Raw genomic sequence first — 26789 nt, forward strand, 5'->3', positions numbered from 1 at the left:
TTTTAAATCTCTCTCTTCTCTCAAATTATTGGGGAGGCCAGGCCTCCTCCACCTCTATGGAGGAGCCTCCACTGGTAAACATGGTACGCTAAAGGCAAATTTGGAGCTAGCAGCTACACAACAGCTAAGCACACAGTAGCACACAAGCTAGACATTAAAAAAAAATGTTCTTAAATGAAAAAATATTACAGTTAAAAACAGCACATTTGTCAATATAAATACATATCAAATATTTATAGTTGCTTACACATACAAAGTCTCAGCCCAAATACGATCAATGCATGTCGTTTTATCTCCGTGACAACAAGCAAACATTACAAACGCTACATTGAAAGCATTCAGATTGAGACGTGCTCTCCTTTAACGGTGGGAATAATTCTTTTTTCCCTACATTCCTGCTGCTGAGTAGGACATTCTGAGAAAGCAAAAGGTGCACACACACACACACACACACACACACACACACACACACACACACACACACACACTGGGAAGCTTCTGCTTCAATAAGCGTTGGTCTCTTCCAGTGCTGCAGGTGATTTTCATATTTATGAGTGACATTGCAAGGAGAATATCAATGAAGAAGAAAGTGTCTCTCTTAATTGATCCTGTCCACTTTATGCCACGCGTGCATGTTGTGTGCACGGTAAGGTGCACACAATATGTGACTGTGTTTTTGTTTTTGTATGTTCTGCCTGGTTGAAAGGTGTTTGGACAAGACATGACGCCACCTCAGAATTAAGAAATACTGTTAGGACACGAGGGGATATTGACGTATTTTATGGCGGTAATGCACTGATCAGAGACTTTGTTAGGTACGCCAACTACCACTAACAAGAGTTGTAACCAAAAGTCTGTCTTTATAAAAAATAATCATGAGAATATTTATAGTATTTGGACTATTTGCATTTTTGTAAAAAAAAACAACCCATAATATCAATGAATGAATACACAATGTCTGCATCTTCTGTATTGAATCTCAGGTTTGCCTAATGAAGTGTACCGTGAGTGTATTTTAAAAAAATTTTATTCAATTATATCACATTTTAAAATCAGATTATTTAATTTATTTGTATTATGTAAAATATTTATTTTAATTCATTTAATTAATTATTCTAATTTCCAAATGAATTCATTAGACGTAATGTCATGTCAGGACTCAAAGCAAAGAATTAATTTAGGTTCCTATGAGGTTCTTTCCTTTCCCTCGACAGCGCCTCAGAACGAGGACAGCCGGTGAAGAAGGTCACGCGCTGTTGTATTTTAGGCACTAGCAGGGCGCGCTGCACGTGCGCGCACTCACACACACACACACGCGCACACACACACGATTTGTTGACAGTAAAGTCTTCAGAGATGGATGAGGGATGGTTTGGTGAGCATCCAGTGTGAAACTAAATCCAAACTAGGAATTAACAGGCTAACTTTTTTCTATGGTTGGACATATGAATGCCTTTAAAGTTTATTAACAACTAAAAACTTATGCAGTACCCTGGAAACTCTTAAAAATGTTTAAAAACATACCTAATTACAGTACAATGGAAACTCTTAACGTTTAAAAACATACCTTCAGAGTACACTGGAAACTCTTTAAATCATTTACAAACATACCTGTATTCAGTACAGTGGAAACTCTTAAAGAGGTTTAAAAACACACCTGTATACAATAACCTGGAACTCTTAAAATTGTTTAAAAACATACCTATATACAGTACCATGGAAACTCTCAAAACCTTTAAAAACATAACTGTATACAGTACACTGAAAAACTCTTAAAAACTTTTAAAACATACCTATATACAGTACACTGTAAACTTGAAAATGTTTAAAAACATATATATAGTACACTGTAATCTCTTAAAAACTTTTTTTTTTAAAAACATATACTGTATACAGTACACTGGAATTGCTTAAAAACTTTAAAAAAAAAACATATATACAGTACACTGGAATCGCTTAAAAACGTTAAAATGAACATATATTCAGTACACTGGTCATTCTTAAAAACTAAAACATGTACACAGTTCCCTAGAAACGTAAAAACATACACAGTACCCTGGAAAATCTTTAAAAAAATATTGAAAATATTTACAGTACACTGGAAACTAGAATTAAAGGTTCTAATAGTTTATGTCCAACTCTGCATTGCTAGCTCATGTTGATGCATATAGAGACCCTCCTCTTTTATCATAAATATGACACAAACACACTCCTTCACATTTCTCGCCCCCTGTGGTCGTCACACCTCCCTCTCCTCCTTGGCATATGCCAGGGTGTCATCAGATGGAAGAAATATGACAGTTTTGATCAGGGGCTGTTGCAAGTGAACATTGACACACACACACACAGACACACACACACACACACGGTGTGCATGGTGGGGATGGGGTGCAGATTTTCCCACCCCCTAAGTAGGTCATGTGTGGTGCAACAGAATGGGCAGGGAGAGACGATTCTCAGTGCATTTTTAGCCATCTGCTGGTGATATGCTGGATGTCCGCTCGGTGAGAGCCGCTCAGAAAGCAAGACACGGGGAGGGAGGAAGGGGACAGTGCGGGTGGGAGGGGTTCAAGGTGACCTTCAGATGCTGCGATTCAAAAATCAGCAGCACACAACTTCAGGACAAAATTCCACACAAAGACACACAACTTCCTGCTCAGGAGAGGTTTTCACATTTTACTGCATACACCTTTATTTTGAAGGTCAGCAAAAATTAAAAAAAACTTGTTAAGTATAATATAAACAAAATCCCAAATTGTCTATCACACCTAAACATTTACAATTGTATCACTTCATAAATGTATAGAAATGTTTTTATTTGTAAATTCAACAATTCTTCAATTTTGTGGACATACATACAACACTTAAGATTTAAATAAATTACAATTTTAATTGCAGTGCCTCCATGATTTCACAATGTGACGATCGCACCAATTAACACAAATTCAAACAATCCTCACAAATTATGCGTGACCTTACAACTCTGACTAATGCCCCCAACTTCCCCGCATATTTTGACAAATCAGCGTCATTTTCGCCAATGGAACTTGTCTTAAAGTAGCCCTCAACACGCACGTCAACTCTTTAATCAAAATGTACACTGGACAAACTCACAATCTCGCCAAGTATATATTTTAAATTTCTAGTCAAAATATCTAAACAAACTTAATACAAGTCACAATTTCCTGAATAGTAATTTTTCAGTTAGACATAAGAACTTGTTTTTAGGCATTACATCTTCTGTGGAAAAATACACTAGTTTTGGGCATCACAAGTTTGTTATAAGACACAAAACTTCACAATACTAGTAAGTGTAACTCATCATAAGGTTGTTGTTTTTTTAATATGTGTTTATAGGATTTTTGACATATACAGTCCAGAAAAACAAATAAACACATGTTAAATGTTCTTTTTTCTCTCCCAACAAGTAACCCACAAAAATTGTATATAAGATACATTAAAAAGAATACATTTGAAAATAAAAAAAACATTCATCAGTCAAATAAGTAACAAGCAAATATTGACATGAAGCCACAGAGAACTGCACTCCTGAATGTCCCCAACACGGTGCAGCAGTACACAAAAGCAGACAAAAGGCTCATCAATGTTCTACCTTTCAATTACTTTTCAATCGGAGTTCAATTTGAGATCAGTCTCGTTTATATATTTCGGAAACCACCCCATACTTCCTGAAACTTTACAGAACGACCGTTCAATGTCAGCCTAATTCTCTCCAGTTTGAGAAAGTAAAGAATATCTTTAATCCAGAAAGTGTTGCGAGGAGGCGCTGTTGCTTTCCAATTTACCACAATGAGTCTTCCAGCCAACAAAGTAGTAAATGCTACCAAGTTTTTTTGGATTTGCCAAGGGAAGATGACAGAGGGGTTACCCCAAATAGTCCACTTAGAGGATTCGGTTTAATCTTTTCGCTAATTACCAAAGACAAAGTATTAAAAATGTCAGTCCGATAATTGCACAGGGATGGGCAAAACCAAAACATATGCATTAAGTTAGCTGGAGACTTTTGGCACCGATCACATCATACCGATATTCCTTCATACTTCTTCATACATACAGCCAGCCGGACCTTGGTATAATAGGTATGGTGTATTAGCCTGTATTGAATGGGGCTGTGTTTAGCACTAGTAGAACACTTTTGAACTCTACTTGAAATCTCTGTCCAGCTCTCCTCAATATAGGGTCTATCCTAAGTCACCCTCCCAAAGTGACTTAATTGAATTCAAAGATTCAGGGCGTAAATGAAAAATTTGGTTGTAAATATGTGTTATTAATCATTTTGAAGTAGGAAGTGTTTTTAAAAAAACATCCAAATTTGTGCCAGGTGGTAAGTTTGAAAACCTGAGAAAAGTATTATGAAAAAACTGCGGCTCTGTACATATGTAAAAAAAAAAATTGATTCGGGAGTGAAATTGTATCACAAAGTTGCTGGAAAAAGGCAAAAATGTTGTCAATGTAAAAATCTTTAATTTTGTTGATCCCAGACTTGACCATCTTAAAAAGGCACTATCGACAAGAGAGGAAGGAAAAGCATGTTTAGCAGTGATAGGTGCAAGACTAGCAATAGTCTGTAAGCCAAAATAGCGCTTATACTGGACCCAAATTCTGAATGAGGTTTTTACGATTGGATTTTTCATAAAAGCGTAAGTAGAAGAGTGGATAGGAGAGTGAACCAGACCCCTAAGAGATACTGGTTTCGTTGAGTTAGCCTCCATAACCAGCCATAACAGGGGTGGGCTCAAATGCTTCATATTGCAGCCAATATTTAAGAACTTTAATGTTGGTTGGCCAGTAGTAAAACCTTCTGTGAGTCCTTTTGTTAAAAAATCTAATCTAATTTACGGAAGAAGGACTGAGGGAGAAAAGTGGTATACACTGGAACAAATAGGAAAGTACATTAATTTTAACAGAGTTGACACAAGCCAAAAGAGATAAATTAAGTGAGGACCAGGGAACAACATTTCCCTGGATTTTGGACAACAATGCAACAAAGTTGGTTTTATAAAGCTCTGCAAGCGTATGTGTGATCTGGATGCCCAAGTATGTGAAACTTTGTGAGGCAATTTTAAAGGGCAAATTGTGCAGAGTATATTTCTTAGCAGCAGAATTAATAGGAAATATTTCACTTTTACCCAAGTTCAATTTGTAGCCAGACACATGTCCAAAATTATATTTCTGAGTGTATTTTAGGCAGCTGGGATCGAAACATATACAAGGATGTCATCTGCATAGAAAGAGACGTACACCTGCACTTTGTGTCTACATACGCCCGTAATAAGCGGGTTGGTACGGAGCGCTGTTAAACAAAGGCTCAACGGCAAGAGCAAAAAGCAATGGGCTCAGGGGGCAGCCTTGCCATGTGGAACACTAAAGGTGAATATATTCTAATTGAATATTATTTGTCCTGACCGAGGCCTCAAGAAATGAATATAGGAGCTTAATCCCTGAAATAAAACTGTTACCAAAGCCTAATCTCTCCAGGACCTAAAATAGATCATTCCATTAATCCATTAATATCACTGCCTCTTCAGTGCACATCATACAATATATTGAAAATATGTCGAAGATTAGAAAAAGAGTGCTTAATCCGAACCAATAATATGTTTTAATTAGGGATGTCCGATAATATCGGCAGCCCGATATCGGTCGATAAGTGCTTTAAAATGTAATATCGGAAATTATCGGTATCGGTTTTTAAAAGTAAAATGTATGACGTTTTTAAACGCCGCTGTGTACACGGACGTAGGGAGAGCTACAGAGAGACAATAAACCTTAAGGCACTTCCTGTACGTGCATGCCATCCCAGTCACATAATATCTACCGGCTTTACCCCTCATTACGAATTGATGTAGTAAATACTTGTTCAACAGCCATACAGGTCACACTGAGGGAGGCCGTATAAACAACTTTAACACTGTTACAAATATGCGCCACACTGTGAACCCACACCGAACAAGAATGACAAACACATTTCGGGAGTACATCCGCACCGTAACACGAACATAAACACAACAGAACAAATACCCAGAATCCCTTGTAGTACTAACTCTTCCGGGATGCTACAATATAAACCCCTCGCTAACCCCTACCCGCCCACCTCAACCTCTTATAGTCTCTCTCAGGGAGCGCATGTCCCAAATTCCAAGCTGCTTTTTGGATAGATAGTACTTTATTGATTCCTTCAGGAAAGTTCCCTCAGGAAAATTAAAATTCCAGCAGCAGTGTACAGAATTGAGATCGAATTTAAAAAGTAACAAGTAAATAATAGGGGTATAAATGGAAACAGAATACAAAAATATTACAATAAGAATAAAAATAAAAAGCAACAATGAGAAGAAAAATATAACAGTAAAATAAGAATATAACAAGAGAAACTAGGCAGTAGTGACCATGTTATGAAAAAGTATTGCACTGTTATTGTTTTGAGGCATGTTGAAAAAAAAGGAATGCACTTTGTGACTTCAATAATAAATATGGCAGTGCCATGTTGGCATTTTTTTCCATAACTTGAGTTGATTTATCTTGGAAAACCTTGTTACATTGTTTAATGCATCCAGCGGGGCATCAGAACAAAATTAGGCATAATAATGTGTTAATTCCACGACTGTATATATCGGTATCGGTTGACATCGGTATCGGTAATTAAGAGTTGGACAATATCGGAATATCGGATATCGGTAAAAAAGCCATTATCGGACATCTCTAGTTTTAATTGATAATTTCAAGATCACTTTTAAGCTTTTAAAGCTTAAATATAATGTGTTATTTCAAGAAATCTTACCAAGACAATTTTGACTTGTTCCTTTGGCAGATTTTTTTGCTCATTACTAGCAAAAATAAATTGTATACATTTTTTTGCACTCTTTTTAAAGGGTATGTTTGTTTCTTGTGTAGACGAAGCATGAAAAACAACATGTGACAATATATCAACTCAAACGACACAATTAGCTCAGACCTACTAGTAGTTCCTGTTTTCACCGCTAAGCATTTTGGGTAATGTACAAAACCCAAAACCAGTGAAGTTTGCACGTTATGTAAATCGTAAATAAAAACAGAATACAATGATTTGCAAATGCTTTTCAACTTATATTCAACTGAACTTAATTTTTTTTGCAAATAATCATTAACTTAGAATTTAATGGCAGCAACACATTGCAAAAAAGTTGGCACAGGGGCATTTTTACCACTGTGTTACATGGCTTTTCCTTTTAACAACACTCAGTAAACGTTTTGGAACTGCGGAGACCAATTTTTTAAGCTTTTCAGGTGGAATTATTTCCCATTCTTGCTTGATGTACAGCTTAAGTTGTTCAACAGTCCGGGGTCTCCATTGTCGTTTTTTATGCTTCATAATGCGCCACACATTTTCAATGGGAGACATGTCTGGACTACAGGCAGGCCAGTCTAGTACCTGCACTCTTTTACTACAAAGCCACGCTGTTGTAACACGTGCAGAATGTGGCTTGGCATTGTCTTGCTGAAATAAGCAGGGGCGTCGATGAGAAAGACGTTGCTTGGATGGCAACATACAGTATGTTGCTCCAAAACCTGTATGTACCTTTCATCATTAATGGTGCCTTCACAGATGTGTAAGTTACCCATACATTGGGCACTAATACACCCCCATACCATCACAGATGCTGGCTTTTGAACTCTGTGCCTATAACAGTACGGATGGTTCTTTTCCTCTTTGGTCTGGAGAACACAACGTCCACAGTTTCCAAAAACAATTTTAAATGTAGACTCTTCAGACCACAGAGCACTTTTCCACTTTGCATCAGTCCATCTTAGATGAGCTCGGGCCCAGCCAAGCCGGCGGCGTTTCTGGGTGTTGTTGATGAATGGCTTTGGCTTTGCGTAGTAGAGTTTTAACTTGCACTTAGAGATATAGCGACCAACTGTAGGTACTGACAGTGTTTTTTTTAAGTGTTCCTGAGACCATGTGGTAATATTTTTTTACACACTGATGTTACTTTTTGATGCAGTAGGGCCTAAGGGATCAAAGGTTACGGGCATTCAATGTTGGTTTTCGGCCCTGCAGTTTACGTGCAGTGATTTCTCCAGATTCCCTGAAACTTTTGATGATATTACGAAGCGTAAATGGTGAAATCCCTAAATTCCTTGCAATAGCTCGTTGAGAAATGTTGTTTTTAAACTGTTAGACAATTTACTCACGCATTTGTTCACAAAGTGTTGACCTTCGCCCCATCCTTGTTTGTGAATGACTGAGTATATCATGGAAGCTACTTTTATACCCAATCATGGCACCCACCTGTTCCCAATTAGCCTGTTCACCTGTGGGATGTTCCAAATAAATGTCTGATGAGCATTCCTCAACTTTCTCAGTCTTTTTTGCCACTTGTGCCAGCTTTTTTGAAACATGTCAAAGGCATAAAATTACAAATGAGCTAATATTTGCAAAAGATAAAGTTTTCCAGTTCTAACAGTAAGTATCTTGTCTTTGCAATCTATTCAATTGAATATAGGTTGAAAAGGATTTTCAAATCATTGTATTTTGTTTTTATTTACAATTTACACAAAGTGCCAACTTAACTGGTTTTGGGTTTTGTACATCAACAATATGATTTGCCTGGTTGGGCAGGACACATTTAAAACATTGATTAAGAATCGTTTCAAATAAAATCGTGATTCATTCAAAAACTTTTTTTTTCTGACGCCACTACTGTGGAGGTTGCCCTCCCGTGGGTTCCCCTGATCACGACAGATCCTCCTGTACGCCCGGTAGTCAGGTTTGACAATTGTTTTATTTTGCTCACACACAGCAACAGCACTCTGCTCTGCGACTTTCCAGTCTCTCTAGCGTGTCTTCCCGGCGTGTGTGTGTCCATGCATCTGCTCACCAGCAACTCCAACTCCAACACGTGTCTCGGTCCGGCTGCTGCTAATAAGGGCGGCAGGTGATTAGATAATCAGCCCCAGCTGGGCAATCTACTCACCTGCTGCTGGCTTCGAGGCCGGGCCATACACACCCCATTCCTGCAGGAGGCGCGCCGATCACACCCTCCTCCACAACTACTATTTAGTAATAAAGGGTAATGTTCAGCCTGCTTAAAGGCCTACTAAAACCCACTACTACCGACCACGCAGTCTGATAGTTTATATATCAATGATGAAATCTTAACATTGCAACACATGCCAATACGGGCGGGTTAACTTATAAAGTGCAATTTTAAATTTCCCGGGAAACTTCCGGTTGAAAACGTCTATGTATGATGACGTATGCGCATGACGTCAATGGTTGAAGCGGAAGTATTCGGACACATTGTATCACAATACAAACAGCTCTGTTTTCATCGCAAAATTCCACAGTATTCTGGACATCTGTGTTGGTGAATCTTTTACAATTTGTTTAATGAACAATGGAGACTGCAAAGAAGAAAGCTGTCGGTGGGATCGGTGTATTAGCGGCTGGCTGCAGCAACACAACCAGGAGGACTTTGAGTTGGATAGCAGACGCGCTATCCGACGCTAGCCGCCGACCGCATCGATGATCGGGTGAAGTCCTTCGTCGCGCCGTCTATCGCTGGAACGCAGGTGAGCACGGGTGTTGATGAGCAGATGAGGGCTGGCGTAGGTGGAGCGCTAATGTTTTTATCATAGCTCTGACCAGGTCCCTTAGCTAAGTTAGCTTCAATGGTGTCGTTAGCAACAGCATTGCTAGGCTTCGACAGGCGGCACAGCATTAACCGTGTGGTTACAGGTCCAGTGTTTGGTTCGGTGTCTCCTGATAGTAGTATTGTTGATCTTCTGTCTATCCTTCTAGTCAGGGGCTTATTTATTTTGTTTCTATCTGCATTTAAGCACGATGTTATCACGTTAGCTCTGTAGCTAAAGTGCTTCACCGATGTATTGTCGTGGAGATAAAAGTCACTGTGAATGTCCAGTTCGCGTTCTCGACTCTCATTTTCAAGAGGATATAGTATCCGAGGTGGTTTAAAATACAAATCTGTGATCCACAATAGAAAAAGGAGAAAGTGTGGAATCCAATGAGCCCTTTTACCTAAGTTACGGTCAGAGCGAAAAAAGATACGTCCTGCACTGCACTCTAGTCCTTCACTCTCACGTTCCTCATCCACAAATATTTCATCCTCGCTCAAATTAATGGGGTAATCGTTGCTTTCTCGGTCCGAATCGCTCTCGCTGCTGGTGTAAACATTGGGGAAATGTGAGGAGCCTTTCAACCTGCGACGTCACGCTACTTCCGGTACAGGCAAGGCTTTTTTTATCAGCGACCAAAAGTTGCGAACTTTATCATCGATGTTCTCTACTAAATCCTTTCAGCAAAAATATGGCAATATCACGAAATGATCAAGTATGACACATAGAATGGATCTTCTATCCCTGTTTAAATTTAAAAAAAAAATTTCAGTAGGCCTTTAACATTCTGTAGTTGAGGACTATCAACTAGAACATGTCATTAGAGATCTGCAATCAATCAATCTGCCATAAAATGTCGTATTCCTATTCCTTTATTGATATACATCCATTCTTTAGGTAGAAATATCACAGATTAATTTACAAAACATGATCGTTATGTAAGACGATTTTTCATTTTGTAATGTTAGTCAGACCCAATGTGATGCGCAGCGCTGTTATTGTGAAGCCGGAAGTATGCAATGGGTTTGAGAAGAGGTATCGTGACATGTTTACGCGGGGTGAAAGTCTCCGATAAAGAAGGGACTCGAGGCTGCTGACCCGTCTCCGCTCGGGATGGTTCCCGCTGGCCCCACCATGGACTGGACTTTCGCTGATGTGTTGGACTTTCACAATATTATGTCAGACCCACTCGACACCGAGGATGTCGTTGTGGCTTGTACAGCCCTTTGAGACACTTGTGATTTAGGGCTATATAAATAAACATTGATTGATTGATTGATTGAGACTGCCAAATGTCTTTCTTTTCTGCTGAGCTTCTATGCCATCTTACTAAACCAGTCACAGTAACAAACTTAACAATTTGATGTTATTTATGCACTAAACTAACGAAAACACGGAAGTGAAGCTTGATCGACCTCTTTGAATGTAAGCTCGGCAGCAGGCTGTTGCTCCAATGTGACGTCTCATGTTGATCGTGAATAAGAAAAGGTTTTATCTTGTTGGGAGAACGACTTGCCATTGCTTTGGACCTGGGCTTACCATAAGGTACCACTTTCTTTGTCCATTTTTGCCCTCTATTTTCCCGCTTGTAGCTCATCAGTAACTATAGTGAACGCAGCTACAGTTTCCCACGCTACGGAATGGCCCAAGGATCAGAATGGATGCGTGCACGTTAATCTCCCATCAAAAACATTTGCACCGCCAAAGAACTTACGCGGAATTATCGCATTAATAACTCTGACAGCCCTAATAATTACACCAACACCTGATAATAAGATGTATTGTAGATGTATGACGTATGTATCAGAATCTTTGTTTATGTATTTTATTCAAAATCCCCATGTTTTTTTTTTCTCTGTATACTTTTTTAAACATACTTTAACACTTTACTTACAGGGGTTGATGAGCTAATGACACTGTAATTTACCATCTTCCCAACTAGGTAGCGCCACTTAATACTCTTAACTGTGAAAAAATCTTCTAAATGTGCAAAGGGACACATGGTGGGTGTCTTCCACCCCGTACAATGTTTATAGTCATTTATTTAATATCAAGATTATTTAAGTAAACGGGTGATAATCACACATCTGATGTTATGTAGTTGTTCATGTAGCATGAACAAGCTGTGACAAAGTGAAGTAATGATGGTCCTAAAATTGCATAGAAGATCCACCTTCCGGAATAGCAAAAAAATTCTCGTCCTATCTCCTTAATGTGATTGCGCTAACTGCCAGTGTAATCGTCCGTTACGTGCACCACTATCTCTCTGGCTCAGGATGTGCTCATAAATCTCTTTAAGTCAATTGTAACTGGAAGCGCGGGAAAGTCACTCCTAGACTTTCCCACTTTGCTTTGAATGTTCTTGTAAATGTTCCGGAACAGTCCGAGCGTTTTAGTGGAGAAAAAGGTTATGTGGAACGTTTTCTAATTGGACTATTGTTGTGCACTTTGACCTCACAGGTTAATGGTTTTAGGGTTTTTAAAGATGCCACACTGATCAGATGCATTGTGGATCCCAGATATAAGCAAGAAGAGCTCTGCTGTGTTTTGGATGTCACCTCACTGAGTTACGTGTGCTATTCTGACACCATTCGTCTTAGCTGCAGCTCTTTTAATTACGGCGCTCCCTCGGGAGCCGCTGGCGTAGTTAAAGAGAGAAATCAGCATTGCAGCAATTATTGGCTCACAATGAAATCAATCCTGTCATGTGTAATCACGGGGGGGGCCTCAGCGCCTGCGAGAAAACACTTCCACGCTTCCATCAAGGACAGGAAACACCTCATTATTCTAAGACAAGATACATTTTAGGGCAGTGTTCACACGCGCCATGTTTGTGCCGGTTAAAAATAACTTTGACTTGCTTGTTTGTCCTGCAGGATCTGCTGCTCCTTGAGGAGCAATACCTGCTGTCATCTTATTCTCAGAATTTGTCAAATAAGACCAAGAAAAACGCTTGATTTGTCGCTATTTTGAAAGACGATCTAGAGGGGTCTGATTACTCGCTAAATTTAGATCCCTCTCACTTTGTTTTCTTATTTTTCAAAAAGGTACTTATGAGGTGAGTTAGGGTGCCATCTACTGTACGGAGTTGTAACGACAAGCTACATTCGCAGACAGTACCATCCATCCATCCATTTCTACCACTTGTCCCTCTCGGGGTCGCGCGGTGGGGCGGTATACAAATGTATTTTTGGCGATCCACATTTATTTGTGGCAATCAAAGTTTATTTGTGGTGATCCACTTTAATTTGTGGAGAGCCAATCTTATTTGTAGGGATCCATTTTTAATGTAGGGATCCTCTTATTTTTGGCAATCAACATTAATTTGAGACGATCCAAATGTATTTATTTTGAGACCAGGCACATACTGTATACATATTACGACATACAACTGTAGACTTGCAACAAGGGTGGATGGGTGGGCTTCTGTGCTGAAGCTGCCGCCATCAGGGCGCTTCTCCGTTTTCCGTCATATCACTTGGGTTGAAGCAATACAGGCGTGAGATGTCGTAGGTGGAGTATGTGTGTGTGGTGTGTATTTCCTGTGGATGATTTTTTTGTGGGTGTGTAAGTCTGCAGAGTTCCTTGACCTTGATGCTCTCGCAAACACGATAACACAGCCAATTAGTCCAACAAAAGTCAGCAAACAACAGGTGTGTGTCTATGAGAGAGAGAGAGAAGGCGTTTGTAGCATCTTGGCCACACTGTCCTTTTAGGAGAATCTCGTTGTCATACTTAGCCATGCATAGCAGACGAGTTTTCCGAGATGCTATCCAGTTTGCGATTTAGTTCAAAATTACAAAAGTCTGAGTGCCCACTGCTCTGCCCATCCTCCAATCATGTGTGGCATTTTTGGGGTACCTTGAACAGCTGCCAGGATCTTCCAATTTGTCGATACACCAGGGCAAGGCTTACTTCAATCAGCAGATGTCCTCTTATCATGATTTTGAATAGGTAGATATCTTCAATGTCCCCGACTGACAGGGTCGCCAGGCACGCAGCATTCCTCCTTTCCAAAGAGCCTGTCATGTGTCTAGCAACAATCGTTCTGTCAGGAGTCCAGGCAAGAATCAGCATTTATTTGCGGCGAACCATATGTATTTGTGGCACTCTAAATGTATTAGTGTCAACCTGCGTGTTAGCATAGTCAATGGTAGCAGAGTTAAGAAGAAGAAGTAATGCAAGTCTGGTAGAGAGTCTGGACAAGACCATCGACTTCAAGAATAAAATGACCTTTCTGCCCGTGTGGGGTATGGTCTCTCGCTGGCTCGGGGTCTGGCTGTCCCCTGCTTTTCTCGTGCCTTGTCCTCTGCCGGGTGCGTCTGTCTGCGGCCTGCTGCTGGCCCTTGCGGGTGGCGCGGTGGGCCGGGCTCTGGGGTTCTTGTCACTGTCCGGCTTGGCTGCGTGGGGGCGGTGGTCCCTGGTTCCTTGGGCACCACACCTACTGTTTGTGGGTTGGGCTCTCAGGGAGGCTGGGGCCGTACTCTGGCTCCCACACACACTGGGAGTCAAATGTATTGTACATGCAAATTCACATATACTCACATACATACATACACACATACATAGGTACCTACGCTCCCACATACATATACAAATACAGTACATATTTACACACTCAAAGTTCGTACATCCACACGCACATTCATTATACAAACATACACATATACATACTGTACATATACATTAACTGTACAAACATACATATACACATACTGTACATATACATTCACTGTACAAACATACATATACACATACTGTACATATACATTCACTGTACAAACACAGATATACACATAATGTACATATACACTCATGCACATAATCACGTTTCATCAAACATATATTAATGTTGTTGCCCTAGGGTAAACTGGGTATAACACATGGCACACTGACAAAGCTCAACCTAGTGTTACTATAACAATCTACAAGGTTAATGTAGGTTGCTTCTCTTTCTTCCCCCCCATTTTTCTGCATTCTTTCGTATCTCAAGTTATCATTACGTATATGTATTGTTGCATTTGAATAACTGTATTGTTGATTATAAAGGTAAAGTATTGGTATTGTTCATTATCAATAGAGCTATTTCTATTGGTATTTGTATTGCTCCATTTTTAGTGTAATAATGCTCATTGTCATTTCTGTATTATTTTTTATTTTCGCTAACTGCTTATTTGCTATTGCTTTTACCATCATATTTGTGCATGTCGTATTTGCTGATGTTGCTCTATTGTTGTTGTTGTTGTTGTGTTTGCTGTTGTTTTTGTCTCTCTGTCTAATCCCCCGCTTGTCCCCACAATTCCCCCCTCTGTCTTCCTTTTTTTCTCTTTCTATCCCCTCCTGCTCCGGCCCGGCTGCACCAAATGATAATATAAATACATTTGATAAAGTCAAATACAAATAAGGCAACAAGAGAAGTATCCTACACTTCTCTTTTGTAAAGTAAATCTGAACAGCCGATATGGGCATCTACATCAACTATATGATTTACCTGAGAAGCTGGACAGGACATAAAAAAAAAAAAAAAAGAATAAAATGACCCCTGTGGAGCCCACCAAAATCCAGGCCCGGGAGGTGGCAGTAGTAGGGCAGTACAAGTACCTGGGAGTCCACTTGAACAGCAGACTGGACTAGAAGGAAAACAGCAAAGCAATAAGGGCATGAGAAGACTCTTTTTCCTGAGAAAGCTGTTGTAGATCTTTTTTCAAGCTGTTGTGGCCAGTGCACTGTACTTTGCAGTGGTTTATTGGGGGAGCAGCACCAGCGAAAGGGACTTAAACCGGATTGAAAAACTGATCCGAAAAGCCGGCCAAACTATTGGCACGCAGTTGGAGGCGTTTGTGTCAGTGAGGGACAGGAGGACACTGCACAAACTGCTGACCATCATGGACAATCCTGCCCACCCACTCCACCAGACAATTGAGGGACAGCAGAGTTCATACTCCAACAGGCTCCTTCAGCTTCATTCCCACAGTGTTCGATTCAAGAACTCCTTCTTTCCGCACTCCATCCAGCGGTATAATCACTTGCCATGCAGCAATAGATGATATCTGTCTGTTACCTGACCCCATATATGTTAGCTACCTCTCTTTGTTTACAATGTATATTTTCTGCTGGATCTACTCTCTATTTTATGCTGCCCTTTTTTTATTTTTTTATTTACTGCAGCTGTTACATATACTGTACATGGTTATTGGGATTTGTTATATATTGTAAATATTATATAAAAAATATACTATAGTATAATAATATAATATATCAGTTGATATTATATACTGTATATATAATAGGTAAATATTACATATATGTTATATTTTATATTGCTACTATGGTACATTTTTAGTCTACTTAATACCTGCATTACCCTTTCCATCCTTTGAAACTGTCATACTGTGTGGAACAATTTCCCTTGTGGATCAATAAAGTTTGTCTAAGTCTAAGTCACTTTTAAGTAGTAGAACGTAAAAAAACATAAAACATGTTCTACTGATTTATCTCTAGTCTCTTGTTGAAATTTGAACTTGAGTTTTTTTCTACCTTTAACTAATTAGGTTGTGAGGATCTGTTTTTTTGTTGTTGTTATAAAATACATTCCACCAGGACGCCTCAATGCTAACACTAATGCTAACGTTTTGTTCTCCCCTTCCCCTGCAGCTGCAGAGCGATCTGGACCAGGAGTACCAGGACAAGTTCCGTCGACTTCCGGTGGAGATCCAAGAGTTTGTCCAGGACAGCGGCAAGGCCAAGCTGGGTGAAGACAGTCTCCGTGGCAACCTGATGTCCTCCTCCTCGACGGTGGAGAGGCTCAACCACAAGGCGTCGCAGTCAGAGGACGACACCGAGGACGGCTCGCTGGAGCGCGTCTACGACACGCCGCTTTAGTCTAATTGGACGTCTTTGCGAGGACTTGATCTGCTACCGGTGAGTAGCAGGGGTCTTTTAGGGTTCATAAAACCTTTTGTGTGTTTGTCACCTGTGTGTTACCAGGCATTAACTATTTGACGCAACTAACTTACTTGAACTATTGCACATGTTCATGTTGTCTACTCATGATGACGGTCATAATGGTCATGATGATCATGATAGTCATCATAGTTCTAATGGTCTTGGTGGTTATGATAGTCATGGTGGAGCACAGAAAGAAACATGTCACTTGACTGCACTGATTGCTCACTTCCAGCAACTGCTGGGTTCTTAAGTTTGTTTTCACAAGGACAAAGCTGCTATTTTTTTTACAAACATCAACATGTAATTCTCTGCCACATTTATGCATGATGATGTTCTTTTTTTTTACGTAGTTTTCCCTTCAATTGATGTCATTTTGGGCAGTTTTTTAGCCCGACAAAGTAATGTAAAGTACTGCATGTACTTCAACTGTAGATGCAGTATTGCAGTAGCCCGGTAGCTGTTTCTTTTACTCCTGTGAAGCCATGAATGTTGTTTAACGTGATTTAAGTGTTAAAGTTCCCATATTAAGCTATTTTTTAATAATGTTTTAACATAAATCTGTATCCGTAAGGCCTGTTCATGAGCACCAAACCGAAGAAAAATATATCATTTATTATCACCAGGTACTCAAACACTCCCTTTTACTGTAAAGTTGTGACTTTTCATGAACGAAAACTCATCCAGGCTTTGCTACATTTCTTAAAATGAAGCCGAATGCTGTGACAACTATCTATTAGTCAGCTTCTTCAACGAGTATGCTAACCTAGCATGGTGTTGCTGTTAAAATGTGAGTGTAATGATACTGTAGCTATGCTAGTGTTGCTAATGTTTGTCTGCTCCTGTACCCTGATCCATTGTTTTATTGTTACATTGTTGTATGTCATATATGGCATCCACGGTAGTAACTCAGGATACGAGTGCCCAAACTTACAAGATTTTGGAAGTTACAAGCTATCTCCCAGCTAATTGTTAGGCTTAAGGATACGAGAAAAAAAAATAGTGTTACGAGCCTCCCCACCATCACAGTGAACACCGTAAGATCTGACCAAAACATCTGGTCTTACTCGCTAGCATTAGCTTAAAGCGAGAGATGGACATAACTTTGTTTTTCCAGTCATGGGAAGGAAAAAAGTGAGTGTAAAGAATAGTGCTGAGAATAAGAAATGGATGATATTTATTAAATTTAAAAAATAATAATAATCAAAAACAAGACAGAGCGTGTAGCTAACTTGGTGAAGCAGTTGAAGCGTAGCACTGCTAGTCTGCGGCATACTGAAGCAGAATAATCCAAGGATGTTAAAATAATATTTGAACGTAAGTCTCCTCTAGCCATGAAAATATGGAGAAGCTGCTGATGGTGTAGTGACGGAGAAGCAGCTGGAAGGAGTGGACTCTCCAAAGCAAAGGCTGTACATAATTATTACATTACTACTAATCTAGTCTAGCCCTAAAATGGGTAGGTCGTGAGTTCAAACCCCGGCCAAGTCATACCAAAGACTATAAAAATATAAAAATGGGACCCATTTCCTCCCTGCATGGCACTCAGCATCAAGGGTTGGAATTGGGGGTTAAATCGACACGGCCACCGCTGCTGCTCACTGCTCCCCTCACCTCCCAGGGGGTGGAACAATGGGACGGGTCAAATGCAGAGGATAATTTCACCACACATAGTGTATGTGACTATCAGTGGTACTTTAACTTTAACTTCATAAAACTACTGTCGTTGTTTGTACTACATTCTATAGTATTGTTTTTCATACAATATTTCTTAACTAAAAGTTTGTTTTTCTTTTTAAAGGGCATGTTACAGGTTGAAATTGTGCTGTTTTGGGGGGGCAAGCACCAATTTAATTGACTTTAATTAATTTCAAGAGTGACAATGTTTCAAGTTTTTCGAGGTACGAGCTGCGTCCCAAAACACGTATCCTGAGTCACCACCACTGTAATACAAATGCAAAGTTACAGTGTGAATGTAAAAGTACTTTTAAACTTTTCTTCGTTTGTTTTTTTAGCCTTAATTCCAGCATTAAGGCTTGATTTTGGACAACAAACTTCAAATACACTTTTGTGGGACCCCTTGTTAAAACACTAATAATATGAGACCTTTAACACAACTTTTCAAGCAAGTATATATCTTTGTGTAAGTACATAAATACATTTTATTTTTACTTTACTACACAACTGTACAAAAAGTAGGGCACTAAATATCATTTGAAACTGGACCAGTGGCGATTTTATATGAAAGAAATAGTTATACTGTAGGAGTCTTCACTTGCGACTGCCATGACAGACAGGGACGATGACACTTTGAATTGTATTTTCATTTATGAAGACCACTAATAATTCTACTACTACTGCTGTTTTTATGTGTGTTGTTTAATGTTGCACCACCCTGTCACTGTACACCACTGTGACCTCCAACTGCTTCTACCAGGAAGAAAAAAAACCTTCATGATTGACTATAAAAACGTCATGATTGATCCAATATTTGAACTATCTGGCAGGCGCACAGACAGGAATCAACAGAATGGCCGTTATTTTTCTTCCTGCTCATGTCACATGACTGCCAGGCCTCTTGTTGCTAGGCAGACATCATAACCTCGTTGTTAACTGCCTTTTTGACCAATCACAAAACACAAAAGGGAAGTCACGTCCACTCGGCTGTTTATGAGACAAACAAAATAAACACATAAATCAGACACACCACTGCTCTGTAGTCAATACAAAATACACATTTGCCCAAATTTCACCGTGTTTCCATTATACTCAGACATAACAAACAATAAATGAAATGAAATAATAACGTTTTGTATTGCCTAACGAAAAGACAAAAGCGTGATGTGACGTATGTGCAAAGTGACTTTGGCATCGCTTTTCCTTGTTTGATGTAGAATGAGTGACGTGCACCTGATGTTCATAATCATATTCATATGATTATGAACTTATGATGTGGGATATTTAATAGGTCGCCACGTGTGCACTTTGGAGTACCACTACTGAGAAAAGATTGTTGTTATTTTTTAAATTTCTGCATCATCTTGAACTATTCGATTTGATTAATCATCCAGCCATGTTAGTTTGCACTCTGACGGATGTGAGGATAAAACATAGACGTGGATCCAAGAAGAAAATGTCATAATGTAAAGGGAGATTTGCTTGTACGAAAAATAAACATGGTTATTATTGTAACTTGCAATTTCTGTATTCATTGTTTCGTTTGTTTTTTTAGCTTCTTCATTGTCTTTTTTTGTTTTCAGCCATCAGGTTTGTCCTTTGAGTTCATGACTTAACCCTTTATGTGGCAAATATTGATGTCAGACTTGCTACTGACAGTTTGGTCATGTTTGTGTTTTCCTGTGTTTTGGTGTTTTAATTCCTGTCCAGTGTTATTTCTAGTTTCTACTTCCTGTGTTTAGAAGCACTTCCTGTCCTGGTGCTCTTGTTTTGTCTGTATTTCCTGTTTGGGCTCTGTGTTTTGAAGCACTTTTACTTTCTGTTCCATGTCCTGTCAGCACACCTGATTCTCATTTAATTAGTTTCACCTGGGTCCCTCCTTCGGTGCTGGATCATTGTACTTTGGAGACTGATGCTTAGTGTGCTGTTTGTGTTTGTTCCCTGCTTCCCGGACTATTAAATTAGTTTTACTTGCAAGCCGTCTGCTATCTCTGCATCTTTGGGGTCACGCTGCAAGAAACGCTCACCGGATCGCGACAATTGAATTACTTCAATATTTCAAGGACGTTGTCGACAAATTAACATTTTATTTACATTTTGTGAGTGTTTGCAAAGTTGTCCTTGCTCAAAAAGGGGTTAACAAACACGTTCACACAAGAGGATGTTACAGTCGGTGCAAATGTTTTGGGACACATCAGGTGTTTCACATGTGGTTTTTGTTACGATTTTTCTTTGTGTTTTTTCTTTCTTTCTTCGTTTCAGAATAGTATTGCGTTTACATTTTGATATTACCTTGTTAAAATTACAACTCAAAGTCAATCAATCAAAGTTTACTTATATAGCCCTAAATCACAAGTGTCTCAAAGGGCTGCACAAGCCACAACGACATCCTCGGCTCAGATCCCACATCACGGCAAGAAAAAACTCAACCCAATGGGATGACAATGAGAAACCTTGGAGGGGACCGCAGATGTGGGGACCCCCCCTTGGTCGATAGGTGCAATGGACGTCGAGTGGATCTAGCATAATATTGTGAGAGTCCAGTCCATAGTGGATCTAACATAAAAGTGTGAGAGTCCAGTCCGTAGTGGGATATTTTATCAGAAAAATTTGCGTACAATTACAACATTATTCACATAATAATAATTTTGTTTTCTTTTTGTCCTTATTTTCATAATGTAACATATTTTCTCTTAATACTTCTGTTTGATCCTAGCGGTGCAGTATGTACTTTCCCCCATAGTAATAAATCATGACTGCATACTTGTAATGTAACTTTTTTATATAAAAATATAATATATTCACATGTATATATATATATATATATATATATATATATATATATATATATATATATATATATATATATATATATATATATATATATATATATATATATATATATATATATATATATTTGAAAAATCAATTCACATCCAAATCGCAATTTTTATTTTTACTATACGATTCCGAATGGATTAAAAAGTTTCGGGAATCCATTTTTCGAAGTTGTCTTTTAAGCTGTCATGCTGCTTCTTGCATATCCGTCATACTTTGGCAGCCAAGAGGAGTGTTTGTAACTTGTAATCTGTTTTGAAAAGGTTTTATTATCATTTTTATACTAAATAATGTACTGCGAGAATCAGTTTGAATCAATAATCATGTTGAATCAAGTAACAATTTTGAATCAAATCGTTACCCCAAGAATCTGAATTTGTTGGATTCTCTATTTTCTATAACTATTACAATTTTATTTCCACAATATTATTATTTTTTTCTTGAAATTAGTTTTTACTTCTATTACTGGTTTATTTTTGCAATATTTAAATTTATGTCGTATAGTAATATATACAGTTCATACAAGTACTATTTTAAAAAATATATTTAAAAAATATTTATTCCTATAATAATTCTCCATCAAATAATTCCGACTTTATTTTCGCTAAACTTTTTTACTTCTAGTAATATTATTCTCTCATTTGTATTAACATATTTCTTTAAAGCAAAACCAACATTTGTTACCTATTGGTACCTGTTTTTATGTATTATAGTCCCGAAAATTTGAAATCAAACCATGGAGGCATTGCGGAGATGTTAAGAAAACAATTCTACCTTACTTCATGCTTCTGTTTGGAATTTGCCCAAATTGTGACATTTTTCCCATTGGTGACATCAGTGGATATCTCCATATATGGTCAAGATTTACCCAAAGAGTTTTGCGTGAGTCTGACATTGTAGTCCGACATTGTAGTCGCTAACTTCCTTCTTTTTCTCTATCCTCCTGTTGTGGGGCAGACTGACTCGTACATGCGCATGCATCCTCCGCTGTTGCCTTTTTTAATACAAAGTAGCGTATTGTTCTAACTTATATCCGTCAGTCGACACCATATGTAACATGGCTGACAGGGTGAAGACGCAGTTGAAGACCGCCCCCAAAACGGCGCATCCTTAAGAGCAGGGGTCTCAAACTCAATTTACCTGGGGGCCACTGGATACAGAAACTGGGTGAGGCTGGGCCGCAAGAAAAGATTTCTTTAAAAAAATCTAACAAGCAATTTTTAATGAATTCACCTTCTTTGAATGGCTTTCCCGCCCTAGCAACCATCTCACTCACCATGTAGCTAGCTTTGACTGCTGCATCGCTCTTTTCGCTTGCTTTCTTGACGAAATCTTGTTGCCTCAGTAGACTGGTTTTAAAATTTGCAACCCGGTTCACTCTCTCATCTCCCTGGTATTTTGCATACTCCTCAGCATGTCTAGTTGTATAATAACGTTTCAAATTGTATTCTCTGTGCACCGCAACTTTCTCTGTATCAACTACAGAAAAGAGCTATAACGATTATTCATAAAGTAGATTACTTAGAACACACTAACATATTATTTATTAATTCAGGTTTATTGAAATTACAGGAGCTAGTAAAGTTACAGACATTGTGTCATGTTTAAGGCTAAAAGTTAAACATTACCAGCAAATTTACAAAAAATGTTTGTCATCACTTCTGAGAATGAAGAGCGTAGAAGAAAAGGTCATTTCCAACATCAGTATTCAAGGACAACTTTAAAACAAATGTGCATATCAGTGGTGGGGGTTAAACTATGGAATTCTCTTCACAATGAAATAAAAGATTGTAAAAATATATTCCAATTGAAAAAATATATAAAGACAGAACAATAAGATCATATGGACAGACATAAGTGTTTACATTTTGCTCGCCGTGGAGTTTATAGTTACGGTAGCACAATTAGCCCCGAACGGACTAACATCACCACTAACGTGTTACACGTCTGATTCGCCCAGCGACTCTCTGTCGGAGTATCAGCGCTGGGGTCCAGTGCACCACACGGCTCGTCTTCCCCGCCCGGACTGTTTACAACGGGGGCGGGAGCGAGCAGGCGGGCGAGCGAGGGAGGCAGGGAGGGAGGGAGGAAGCACGTGTGCGGGTGGCGTGGAAAAGCGGCAAAAATGTTTCTCTGCTTGCATCACGCAAGTGACGTCAATGCATACTTGCCAACCTTGAGACCTCCGAATTCGGGAGATGGGGGTGGGGGGGTTTAGGTGTCTGTAGGGGGTTGAGGTGGGCGGGGTTGGGGGGGCGGGGTTGGGGGTAGCAGGGGTGTTTTTGTAGCCAGGAAGAGTTAGAGCTGCAAAGGATTCTGGTTATTTGTTCTGTTGTGTTTATGTTGTGTGTAGGTGCGGATGTTCTCCCAAAATGTGTTTGTCATTCTTTTTTGGTGTGGGTTCACAGTGTGGCGCATATTTGTAACAGTGTTAAAAAATAAATAAAATAAAATATGTCCACCCTCAGTGTGACATGTATGGCTATTCCTCAAGTATGTCTTGCAATACCTTGCGTGTGTCTGCAGAAGCCTCATACAACATGTGTTTGGGCTGGCACGCTGTTAGTATGGACAAAAAGATGATGCGGTGACCGTCTCTAGAGGACACTAAAGGCAGTGCCATCACGGCATGCCCTCAAGAGCCTTAAACCACACTGTGATTGGTAGATTCCTTCAGCTCCGCACACAACGCTGTCAAGCGCCATTCATTTCAAACTCGCGGGCTGCACTAACATTAAACTTTCATATTAAGGTGGGGGCCGCAAAATAACAACTCACGGGCCGCAATTGGCCCGCGTGCCGCGTGTTTGAGAACCCTGCTTAAGAGGAAAGCGACTTAAAGGTGGTCTGTAAAACATAATCTATGCAAAATGTTGACCAAAGAACCACAATTACATTTTATGTAGATGTTATGTAGACCATAAGGAAGTATTTTAAATGTAAAAAAAAAAAATCCTAATATGAACCTTTTAAAATGTTTACAATAATTTGACTTGGTTTGAAAAATTGTAAACTAGTTGAAAACATATATCTTTCTTCTCGCAATGTTTCAATTTATTCTTGTATGATTATATTGATATAAATAGTAACTTCTTTCCTTGGCATATTACAAATTTGTTTTCTTAATATTGTAACATTTTCCTTGAAAAAGATATGACTTATACCACACTGAAAATAAGTGAAAGGGGGGTAAGTGGGCGGAAGCCTTAATGACCCATTTCCTGTAATCGCCTTGGCAACAACATTTTTCAAAAAACTCCCCAAAGGATCATGAGTGGCAGTCCCTCTCTAATGGTCACCAATGTAAAAGCCTAATAAGCGTGCTTGCTCATTATTACAATTATGTTTTTTTTGTTTTTTTTAATAACAGCATTTCCTCAATATGCCGTCTTTTTCACTGCATTGTATTTGTGTAAGGCGTCAAACATTTTAACTTACAACATAGTTCAATTTGGATGTTGACAAAAAATATGCTTTTAAGTTGCTTATTAACTCAACTCCACAAGTGTATTTTGCTTTTTACTAGTTGTTTTGATGTACTCTTGTGAAGTCACCATAGGTACGAAAAAAGTGATAACAACCATAGAACAGGACATAGAACTTGATGCGACGTATCAAAGCGGTACCACATCTCTTACGCACTGGCTACTCAGCATCAATAAGTCCTTATTACATATTATCCTATTTTTTCCCAAAATATTTTTGTCGTGATTCAACCTAATTTTAACTTTAAAATATGAATTAGAATTTTACTTAATTCTGATACATTGTTATTATTTTCCTAAAATAAGGTTTCTCCTGTAATATTATTAGTTTTTTGCATACATTTAGTCCTGCTATAATTGGACTTATCTCTGGTAAATTGTGTGACTTTATTCAAATAAAATTATGTTTGTCCTTGTAATGTAATCGCCCTAATGGTACATTTATTTTGGTAATTAATTAACTATTTACACTATATTCACGTAAAACTGAACTTTTCTCTCGAGTTATACGACAAATATAATACTTTATCCTCAGAAAAATTATGTTTTAATTGTAATGGTATGACCTTAGTACTGCATTTATTTCTTATTAGAAATGTAATTAGAAACTATTTTAACGCTTACATTTTTTTAAATACATTATCGTCAGAAAAATGATCATTTTTCTGTAATGCATTATTACTGTATTACATTTATTCTGGTAATAAAGTAACTATTTTCACATACATGTTTTTTCTCGTATAACTGGTCTCATAAATGTAGCAACGTCACAGCCGGGACATCAATAATACTACAGTACTACTACTAATAATAATAATAGTAGTACCAGAAGAAGAACATGATGTACCCCTGAAAGTCACTTCACTTTTACTTTGATGTAAAGAGACTCACCTCCCAGGCACGATAAAGGGTGAGTACACAATTTATCAATCTATAAACTGTGGTTAACTTATTGTTACACACGTATGCCAATTTATGTTGTCAAGAGGTTCCTTTAAAACACACCTGGTACAGTTAATAAATGTTTTATGGTGGACAGTTTGACCCTGGAACAGACAAATTCTGATTCATTTCAATCTGCCAACATGTCGTATGTTTTGCAGTTCAGCTGAATGATCGGTCAGCGCCCTCTGAATCCAAACAGGAGATAAGACCAAACCCCCCGGTTGTCCTAACGACCAATGTGACCATTCAGAGATGTCCATGCGCACCGGCAAGCTGGAAGTGAGCAAATTAAGCATGGGTGCAGGCAGGCAGCGTTTTAATAAGATTGTCCAGGTCATATAAACACAGACGCTAAGCCGGCGTCTGTCCGTCTAAGAAGATGAGGAGGAGGAGGAGGAGGAGGAGGATGAGGTGTCCTCTCAGTGGACGTTAATGAGACAGTGCAGGACCACAGAGGACAGCACTGCTTTGAAGGTAGGATAAACACTCACACTCAAACGTCTCCTAAATTTTTTATTGTACATTACGTCAACTATCTCAGGGCAACTAGACTGTTTTGCCTTTCATCCAAGTAGGTTTCATCAGTTCATGCTCATAGACTTAGATTGGTCAGATCTAGTCAGATCTGACCAATCTAAGTCTACGACGACCAATGATAATGACCTGGATGAATGAGAACATCCATATACATTACGTGAAACATTTTTTAAACTATTCAGAATTACTTTTTTTTCTCGGAACATTGTGACTTTCTTAATAGTTACAGTACAGTTTGACACTATTCTCGTAATTACAACTTTATTCTTGTGAATATGTAAATGTTTTTGGTAATATTTTTTCAAGCTTATTTATTGTACTTTTATTTATTCCGAATCCTGACATATTTTCAACTTCATTCTTACAAAATGACTAGCATTTTCTCGTAGATGTCATCATTCTTTGAATATTTTGACTTATTCTACTAGTTAAATTGTCCTATATCTTTGTTTTCAGTCATAAATGGATTATTTACACATCATACTATTACTACCTTTTTTGTACTGTGTATGTACGACCTTACAGTTGTCCCTCGTTTATCGCAGCCAATTGGTTCCAGGCCTGGCCATAGAAAACTACTTTTTCCAACGTAGTATTATTGATAATAAACTGATTATTTTCATTGGAAGAGCATAAAAAACCTGTTCACTACCTTCTAAATATAGTTTTAACATAATTAGAGCCCTCCAAACATGAATTAACAGCCGCATAACCTTAAGGCCGTTC

At 38.7% G+C, this 26789-nt stretch overlaps 2 protein-coding genes across 2 annotated transcripts in view; both read left to right on the forward strand.

The window, feature by feature from the left end:
• The window catches only part of plcb1l (phospholipase C beta 1-like), a 283584-nt gene extending 263298 nt beyond the window's left edge, over positions 1 to 20286 (forward strand). Inside the window, 1 exon segment of the mRNA XM_062044959.1 lies at positions 16291 to 20286. Coding sequence (XP_061900943.1) covers positions 16291 to 16518 — 228 coding nt within the window. The 3' untranslated portion in view covers positions 16519 to 20286.
• A 5655-nt stretch (positions 20287 to 25941) lies between these two features.
• The window catches only part of LOC133648666 (1-phosphatidylinositol 4,5-bisphosphate phosphodiesterase beta-4-like), a 171308-nt gene continuing 170460 nt past the window's right edge, over positions 25942 to 26789 (forward strand). Inside the window, exon 1 of the mRNA XM_062044961.1 lies at positions 25942 to 26000. The gene's annotated coding sequence lies outside the window, so the exon portion shown is untranslated. The remainder of the gene's footprint in view (positions 26001 to 26789) is intronic.

Source organism: Entelurus aequoreus, linkage group LG04 (genome assembly GCF_033978785.1).
Source record: "Entelurus aequoreus isolate RoL-2023_Sb linkage group LG04, RoL_Eaeq_v1.1, whole genome shotgun sequence".
NCBI lineage: Eukaryota > Metazoa > Chordata > Actinopteri > Syngnathiformes > Syngnathidae > Entelurus > Entelurus aequoreus.